The sequence below is a fragment of the Myotis davidii genome, unplaced genomic scaffold (genome assembly GCF_000327345.1).
Source record: "Myotis davidii unplaced genomic scaffold, ASM32734v1 scaffold54, whole genome shotgun sequence".
In the NCBI taxonomy this organism is placed as follows: Eukaryota; Metazoa; Chordata; class Mammalia; order Chiroptera; family Vespertilionidae; genus Myotis; species Myotis davidii.
In genome coordinates, this window is record NW_006287915.1 from 751,056 (window position 1) to 760,970 (window position 9,915).

General features: G+C 45.0%; 1 protein-coding gene across 1 annotated transcript in view; it reads left to right on the forward strand.

The window, feature by feature from the left end:
• Positions 1–1,906: 1,906 nt before the first annotated feature.
• Positions 1,907–9,915, forward strand: part of LOC102756944 (negative elongation factor B-like) — a 15,719-nt gene continuing 7,710 nt past the window's right edge. Inside the window, 3 exon segments of the mRNA XM_015561326.1 lie at positions 1,907–1,915; positions 8,259–9,623; positions 9,626–9,912. Of these exon segments, the coding sequence (XP_015416812.1) occupies positions 1,907–1,915; positions 8,259–9,623; positions 9,626–9,912 (1,661 nt within the window).

Here is a 9,915-nt window from a genome sequence, read left to right on the forward strand (position 1 = left end):
TCTCCTTCTGTTGCTTCAGCTCTCTCTCTTCTCCTTACCTCCCCTTTTCTGTTTATCTACTTTTTATCTCCTCTTCCTGTAACCTTATCATCTAAGACAATGAGAGACCCTACAATTGGCTGGGTCTGTTGTGGGAAATATGTTTGTCTCCTGAAGTATCCAAGAAAAACAACCAGTAAAGGCCTCTGAGTATATTCTCCTTTTTGTGTTTAACTTTATTTTTTATTGTTGACCCTATTACAGATGTCCCCATTTTCCCACCCTTTGCCCGCCTCCACTAAGCCCCGGCCCCGCTTCCTCTGGCCATCACCACGCTGTTGTCTGTGTCGATGGGTTATGCATATATGATCTTTGGTTAATCTCTTCACCTTCTTTCATCCAGTCCCTCCCTCCCCTCCAACAGCTGTCAGCCTGTTCCATGCATCCATGCCTGTTCGTCAATTTATTCTGTTCATTAGATTCCACATGTAAGTGGAATCATATGGTGAATATACTCTCCTTACTGAACGGACTCTGTGTCTTTGTCTTTACCCCACTTTTTATATCGTTTGTCTACTTGCCTCTGTCTCCACCTCTGTCTGCCTCTCTGAATCTGTCTCTTTCTGTCTCTTGGTGTTCATGTCCTTCTCTATTTCTCTTTGTATCTATTACTGTCTCTTGGTGTGTGTGTGTGTGTGTGTGTGTCCTCAGCTGTGGACGGTAAGCTCCCTGGGCTCTCTGAAGACCTTCTGGTAGAAAAGAAAAGGAGGGAAGACCTCAGATCCTTCATGCAGATCCTTCCCCCTGCATTGCAATGTGATTGAGAGGACTGTTTTCTCAAACTAGAGTAAACTGTCAGTACAACCTGCAGTCTTTTCTGGAACTCCAGGGGCATCAGGTCCCTCTTGATAGCCCCTGAAGGATCGGGGACTTTAAGCAACGTGTCCCTGAGCAACTGTCTAAGGGGAGCAGAGGTGGTGACTAATCAAGACAACTTACATGAAAGTTAACTGGGCACGTATTTAATGATTATGATTGTGCTGCATGGTAATTCAACATAACTGGTAAGAGCTCATGTAAATGACTGTAATTAGTATTACTTTTTCACAGCTAAGCCATATTTTATTTTCCCTTTCTACACTGCTAATTCACCAGCATCTGTAATCAGTGTCAATGTTGATAATTTCTTTTTTAAAATATATTTTATTGATTTTTTACAGAGAGGAAGGGAGAGAGAGAGTTAGAAACATCGATCAGCTGCCTCCTGCACACCCCCTACTGGGGATGTACCCGCAACCAAGGTACATGCCCTTGACAGAAATCGAACGTGGGACCCTTCAATCTGCAGGCCGACGCTCCTTCCACTGAGCCAAACCGGTTAGGGCAATGTTGATAAATTCTTGATGTTACATACTGTTTAGTCATCACACCCCTTGAATGTACACATGGACATTCACGCGCGCGCGCACACACACACACACACAAAGAGAAAGCTTGGACCCATCTCTCCAAAACAAGGATTCCTTTGTCCCTGGCTCCCTGGCTCACTCACCACCTTCTTCAACTCCACCCATCTCTTTCTCCCCCATCCTGGTCCTGTAGTAGCTGAGGTTTCTTTAGAGAGAGAGGCTTGACCACTGGCTTATGTTACTAGTATTTGTGAGTTCCCTTCTAATCCTGAAATTCTACTTTAAAAATACTAATGGGGGTGTGTGAAAACATATAGATAAATAGGCTTTAATTCCTTCATAATCATCACCGTCATCTTCATCACCATCAAAAACAATAAGTATTGAATTTTAATATATTTTAGATACAATGGTGTGTTCTTTACACACATAATTCTTTAACATTTTGAGGTAGGTGCTATTCTTCATTTTTGAAATAAGAGAACTAAGACACTGAGGTTGAGTGTTGGCCCAAGGTCATGGAGCAAGTAAGTGAGAAGTCAGGATTCAAATTCTGGTGATTTTTACTAAAGTCTATAATATGTAACCAACTTGTTCTTCTAGCAAAATATAAATGGTAAGGGAAGATATTTTCTTTCTCTCAATCTTCATTTTTTTCACTGGTAACTTACTTTTTTCATTGGGCAGATCTGTTTTATTTTTATAGGAAAAGGAAGGGGTAATGGGCATTGGATACTTGAAAGGGGTTTTGCTGCCAAAAACAGATAAAAGAAAGAAGAGGCACAGAGCACAGCCACTATTCAGATGTATATTAAAACCAAACTTGTTTATCTTCCCTAAGATAATCATTTTAAAAGTTCCAAGGATTTCAGAAGAGGAAGTCTGGGCATTCGGGCTGAATCTGTTTCTGTCTTTAGTAACACAGCCTTCCAGCAGTTCTATTTGGGGCTACTCCAGAAGAAGCTTTCACCACTGCGGCTGGGTTTGCTCTTCACACTCATTAGGCAAAATGTCCTCTGAGTGGTCCTCTTTAAGCAGTGTCCCCTAGAGACAAAGTTGAACTGTTCACCTGGAAGGCGGGAAAGGAAGGTATCATGGACACAAATGGAGAGAAAGGGTGGGGGCTGCCCTGCTCACTGTGATACTCTCATGGGCCAGGTCTAGCTACTCCCTTTTGAGAGCTATTCCTCCCCCTGCTCTAACCTTTGGGCTGGCTTGAGAGCAGCCTCTTTGTCTTTAACCCTGTTCCTTGACCACAGTAAGTGGTTCATAGATAGGCATATGTTCCAACTCAAATCAATAATAAGCCTTTCCTAGGATTTAGCCAACTGCATGTGAGAACAGGGTGTCTATGGTTTGATGACTGAAAAGTTTCCATTGTCCACTGTAGCTTTTGCATCCTCATTTGCACATGACTTCAGCCCTTCATGCTTCCTCCCATTCCTCTTGGTAAATCCAAATTGTCGAAATAATGGCTGCTAATTAGTGAGAATAATTCCTCCTTTTCCCTAGAACCATCTTTGAACAAGTATTCTTGAAACTAGCTGAACTTCATCTGACCCTGCCTGCTGAAGCACTATAAAAAATTCCACCCTCCTTCCCAAGTTAGAACACTCCTCATGCCGACAGTTTTGAAAAAAAACAAAAAACTTATGTTAATAGTGCTCTTGTTTTTTTCCACAAAGGATATGAGTAAGAGATACTGAGATGCTAGAGCTTGTAAGTCAAAACTTGTGGAGAAGGCAGCCTGGGAGAATGAAGTTAACGGTAGGAACAGGTGCGGGATAATTGCTGGGGAAAGCGAGAGATCCAATGATATTTGTTTTTCTATCCTGTTTCTCTAAGGCCATCATGACATCTGCTATTACCATTTTCTTTGTTATGTAAGTGAACTAGTTAAAATGTAGGATTGAAAAGAGAGAACCACAGCAGTCCTCAAATTTGGCTGTGCAAACATATAGTGTTTTTTATAACTCTATACCAAATTAAACCCAAATCTGGAGCCTCTATGTCCAGGAAGGAGGGTAAACATTATCTTACCCTTATAAGTAGCTCATTCACTAGTCTCTTCTGGGTAAATGCTTAGTTGCCCCTTCCCAACCCTATTTTTGGGGATGAACTAAGTTGCTAGAGAATCAGGGTGCTAAAAGGTGATTTTTAAAAATTGTAACTTTCACCCTGGCCTGTGTGGCTCAGTTGGTTGAGCATCCTCCCATGCACTGAAAGGTAACTGGTTTGATTTCTGGGTCAAGGCTGGGGTTTGAGGCTCAATTCCCAATAGAGAGAGTGTAAGAGGCAGCCGATCACTGTTTCTCTGTCATTGATGTTTCTCTCCTTTCCCCCCTAAATAAATAAATAAATAAATAAATAAATAAATACAAACATTAAAAAAATTGTGACTCTCATACAAATATAAAATGAATGTGTCAAAGATTTTTTATTTCACTATTTATTGAGGAAACCAGTAAGAAGCAAAAATTGATTCAAAGGAGAATCCAAAGGAAAAACAAATACATGGGTATCAGCAATTCTGAATTGAATTTACTGACCAATGCAAAACTGGTCTCTTCCGAAGAGTACAAATTGATGCAACTTCATTAAACAAAATTCATTTGTATTTCTAAAAATGGGAATTAGTTACATCACTATCAGTCTTCCAAGAACAGTGATTTTTCAACCTTTTTCATCTCATGGCACACAAACTACTGAAATTCTGTGGCACACCAAAAAATATATTTTTTTTTACTAATCTGACAAAAAAATATATGTATCATTTTGATTCATTCACACCAGACAGCTATTGTTGTGTTGGCTGTTGTCATTTTTTTTTTAAATTTGACAATCTCAGGGAAAAGAGGTCAGTGTCCCTGACTAAACAGCCAGATGTTGCATGTTTTCAAAATTCTTGCAAACCACCAGTTGAAAATCACTGGTCAAGAACAATGAAAGACACAGACCTCTATAGAATCAGATAATCCTGGAAGGGTTTTTAAAGAATCTGCCAAGAATTTCATCTGTGCAACTTGATCCTCTACACAGGATCTACAGCGTGCCTAAAATAGAAGTGAGATTTGAATAACCAAATTTGAGAATTTTACTGCCACATATGGCAAACTAAAATTATTCTTCTATTTTTATACAGTCTCCCAATCCAATTCATGGGCATTGTGACAACACAATAACCACCTAAATATCTGGTTTTCTCCATTAATTTAATTAGGGCAATTTATCCAGGCTCACTGGGAAACTCATCACAAGCGTTGGCACCCACCGTGAGATTCATGTGTAGATGGAGTGCTGTCTCAGAAAATAGGGTTTCTGGAGGAGGAGGAAATAGGTTTATTATTTCAAAATTAGACATAACAGAATATATGACTGGGGATTCGTACCTCAATGAGGAAAGCCTGAAAGTCATGAAGAAAATACTTGAAAACCAGCACCCATCTTCTCAAGCCCCCACCTGCCTCTCAAGCACATGGCACTTATATTTGGATATTTCATCCTGACTTTTTGTATCAGGAAACATGATGCACACTTTTGGTTTGGTAAGGGATCAAGAAATGAACATGATCATGGTCTGATGGGATTGCTCCTCAGAGCTCACGCTGGATTTCGTTACTCCTTACTGGGAGAAGAATGGCCAAATAACACAAATGAAACACCTCGTGCAGGTGGAAAATCAGCCTCTCGAATAGGGTGCAGCCCCCTTCACAGTTGGGAGGAGGTGCAGACAGAACCTGAGTCAGTAACTGCAAAGCCAAAGCCAAATGAAGGTTTAATACAGGCCCAGGTGAAGGACCCCAGTTGAAATTCTAGATGAAGGGTCAGAAGACAGAGGATTCAGACAGGTGTGCCCCATTGATTTTGCTTTCCTAATGGTCTAAGGCAGTGGTCGGCAAACCGTGGCTCGCAAGCCACATGCGGCTCTTTGGCCCCTTGAGCGTGGCTCTTCCACAAAATACCACGTGCGGGCTCACACGTACAGTGCGATTGAACCTTCGTGGCCCATGTGCAGAAGTCGGTTTTCGGAAAGGAGATAGACGAAACAAGTATACAAGACGAGTGTGAATGGGAGAGTTGGAAGGGGTCGACCTCAGCGAACGTACCTCAATCAGATTGAGGACGTTTTTAGCAAAGGCATGCTTGGTATTTAGTACCCTAATTAAGTTAATAACAATGGACCTACCTATATAGTTTAAGTTTAAAAATCTTCCTACTTTGAAGATTCAGACCCTTACTCCTTTCTCCTCTGCTCAGGATGGTATTAAGACCTTACTGCCGGGGAGTGTCATATTTTTATGGGGCTCCCATATACACAAAACTTGTGTGTTTTTTTTCTATTAAGGTGTCTTTTGTTAACTTGGTCATTAGACCACCCAAAGAACCTAGAAGGAAAAAAGGGGAGAGTTTTCCACTGCTACATCTACTATAGTCAAACAAATAGAAAAATTTTACAGTCAATTTTAGGCTATTTCACTTAAAGAATAATGAGTCCAAGAAAATCAGTTAACCAGGCTGATAAAATAATTCTTTGAATATCAGACAATATCAATATCATAAATGGGAGCCAAATTTGTCACCCCAAAATATGCTTCCTTGGCATAAGGATTATTTTTAAAATAGCAGAAGCAGGAGAAGCTTGGAAAGCCAAGTAAAAGTTCTTACATTTATATGGAAAATCTCCAGATGTAAGGCTGTCTTTCTCTATGTATGAGAAAGAGGCAAATGACCCTAAATCTCTAAAAACGCTTATTAAGCAACTTAAATCTGCATAACAACCTTGTTTACTATGCTTTTCCTGGTAACTGTGCCAAGCCAGCATAGCCAAGGGTGAACCTGAGGAGGGGCAGTGAAGGATTGAAGAAAAGACAGACAAGCTAATACAGCTGGGGCTTGGTGGATCTCCCATACCTGGATGAGGACACAAAAGACTCAGCCTGCAAGACGATGCTATAGTCTGATTAAAACAAAGGCAGATTAACATGTATACAAACGTTCTTGTTTTGGCAACACTTGCTGCACCTTCCACAGCCCATTATCTACTTAGGAAGGAATTAGGGGGGCTACAAAGTCAGGCTTAGTTATGTTAGGAGAGCTCTGCCCTCCAGACTGGGACTTGTTTGTGGCCCTGCCACAGGTCAGCCCAAGGCTTGACCCTAGAGCCGCTCCCTACAGGTAACCTCCCATAACTCAACTCCCTGAACCCACAATATTTTCTTTTGTCTTTAGCTGAAGATCTTATTTAAGATGGTAGCTGGACCATTTGAGGGAAATACTCAACTTTTCTAGATATCTAGTATACGGGAGATATATGTTATTAAACATTCTGTTGGTTTCCCCCCTCCTCCCCCCACCCCTCCAGTTAATCTATTATTACTAGAGTGTCTTAGCCAAGAACCTAGAAGAGTAGAGGGGAAATTATTTTTCCTCCCCCACAATCACTTTCGTAAAGGAATGTGGATGAAAAAAGGGTTCCATGGAAAGTAACCACACAGAGTGATCTAATCATAAATTTCTATCTGGGCCGGTCATGGTGGGTAGTCATGCCCAAGGCATATAACTTCTTTAGTAAAGGGTTTATCTTTGCTTTAAACTAGTCCTGTTTCCATGCATCTAGGTCAGTGGTTCTCAACCTCGGCTGCACATTAGAATCACCCGGGAATCTTTTTAAAATCCTGATTTCTGGGCCTCATTCCAGAGGGCCTACCTTCTCTCCCTTCTCTCTCTCTCTTTTTTTTTCATTAACTCAAAAGATTTTATGAGATATGGTCTAATGACAGTATGAAAAAAATCAAAGTCCATGTCTATTTTAGTAGACAAGGAAACACACAGTGGTGTAGATGCCACACAAACTTCCTAAGACCAGGAGGGCACAACAGTGTTTACATACAATTTAAGGAGTTTCTTCTCAGAGTCCCAGAGCACTGCGGTCAGGGCAACAATTAATACCTGTCCATAATAATCTGTTTAGTCGTGTAAATGGGAAACATTACATTTAATCATCCAAAATCTCTTCATCCAGGTTGATATCTGTTGTGTCAATATCTTCTAAATCCAAATTATCCAAATCTTCTAGTTCAAGTAAACTCTTTCCTTCTTTGTTGGCTGTGTGGGAGTCTATGATAACTGGAGTAGGAGAAGCAGGTTTCTCATCAAATTCCGGTTCAGGTGCAGATCTTGAGAGCTGAAAGCTGCCGGAAGCCAATCCACCCGTGCTGCTTGACACAGTTGCTGCAGGAAGAAACATCTGCACAGCTTATGTTTCAAGGGACCTGGCATATATGGCATGTTTGCTCTCCCTCTTAACCCTATGTATTTTAAACAGGACCACCTCCCCGAGAGAGATTGTTTCCCCAGGTGAGGATTTTTCCCTGGAGTTAGGGAGGGAATAAAACTCCTTAACTAAGTGCCAGGCGGGTAATTAATCACTTTAACTACAATCACGCTTAAGGTACATAATCTTTACTTAGGATAATCTCCTTCAGTTACTTCCTTGTAGTTTAATAGAACAATAGAGTAACCGTGGAATGGAGATAAGAAGCGCCCTAACCTTTGGAATAGAATTAATAGGATTAAAATCAACTGCTATAAATACAGATATAACAAGACAATAAATACAGAACCTGGCTGGAGATCCTGGCTAGAGAACCCAACTATGCTGATCAACTGAATGCTGTCTCTGTGTCATTCCTTCTTCACCGGCTCTGTCCACGCCTTTGGGAACCGTTGGACCCCAATAGAAAACCTTTTGACTCTTCCATTACATTCTTTCTTCATTTGGCGTGACAAGTGGGTATTGCTTAGCTGGCAACAGGTCAGCATGTGTTTCCTTCACCCATTCTTCCACAACAAAGGCTTCTTTTAATCCAGGAAAAAGGTTCTCATACTCTGTTGGATCAGCAAGGGATTCCGTGCCACTGCCGTTTCTGGCCGAGCTGGTTAGCCCTTGACCCGCGGTGCGGGGGCGGAAGGGGGTGGTTTGGGGCCAGGGACCTGGCGAGCTGGAGGGCGCCCGGGAGAGGAGCTCAGGCGGCCTCCGCGGTCCTAGCGAGCGGAAAAAACGGAGGAGCGCAGTGGGGATGGGGCGCCGAGCCGGCCTGGGACCCCGGCTCTGCCCTGTTGGCGAGGCTGCAGGACCTGGGCGTGGCCAATGGCGAGGACCTGAAGGAGACGCTCACCAACTGCACGGAACCGCTCAAGGCCATCGAGCAGTTCCAGACAGAGAACGGCGTGCTGCTGCCCTCCCTGCAGTCGGCCCTGCCCTTCTTGGACCTGCACAGGACGCCGCGCCTGGAGCTCCACCAGTCCGTGTTGGAAGAGCTGCGGGAGAAGCTGCTGGAGCGAGTGTCGGCCATCGCCGCGGAGGGGAAGGCGGAGGAGAGGTACAAGAAGCTGGAAGACCTGCTGGAGAAGAGCTTTCCGCTGGTGAAGATGCCGTCGCTGCAGCCGGTGGTGATGTGCGCCATGAAACACCTGCCCAGGGTCCCTGAGAAGAAGCTGAAGCTGGTCATGGCCGACAAGGAGCTGTACCGCGCCTGCGCCGTGGAGGTGAAGCGGCAGGTCTGGCAGGACAACCAGGCGCTCTTTGGCGACGAGGTGTCCCCGCTGCTGAAGCAGTACATCCTGGAGAAGGAGCGCGCGCTCTTCAGCACCGAGCTCTCCGTCCTGCACAACTTCTTCAGTCCTTCCCCCCGGAGGCGGCGCCGCGGCGAGGTGGTGCAGAAGCTGACGCAGATGGTGGGGAAGACCCTGAAGCTGTACGACATGGTGCTGCAGTTCCTGCGGGCCCTCTTCCTGCGCACGCGGAATGTGCACTACTGCACGCTGCGCGCCGAGCTGCTCCTGTCCCTGCACGACGGGGACGTGGGCGACATCTGCTCGGTGGACCCGTGCCACAAGTTCATCTGGTGCCTGGACGCCTGCATCCGGGAGCGCTTCGTGGACAGCAAGCGGGCGCGGGAGCTGCAGGGGTTTCTCGACGGAGTGAAGAAGGGTCAGGAGCAAGTACTGGGGGACCTGTCCATGATCCTGTGTGACCCCTTCGCCATCAGCACGCTGTCCCTGAGCACCGTCCGGCACCTGCAGGAGCTGGTCGGCCAGGAGACGCTGCCCAGGGACAGGCCTGATCTGCTGCTGCTGCTCAGGCTCCTGGCGCTGGGCCAGGGGGCCTGGGACATGATCGACAGCCAGGTCTGCAAGGAGCTCAGGATGGAGGTGGAGCTCATCACTAAGTTCCCCCGGCCACCTACCCGAGCGCTCTTCCCGAGACCTTCACCAGGTTCCTGCGGGAGCAGTGCACGGCCTGCGAGGTGGGGCTCTACTACGTGCTGCACATCACCAAGCAGAGGAACAAGAACGCCCTCCGCCTGCTGCCCAGGCTCATGGAGACCTTCAGCGACCTGGCCTTCGGCGACATCTTCCTGCACCTGCTCACGGGGAACCTGGCACTGCTGGCCGAGGAGTTTGCCCTGGAGGACTTCTGCAGCAGCCTCTTCGATGGCTTCCTGCTCACCGCCTCCCCAAGGTA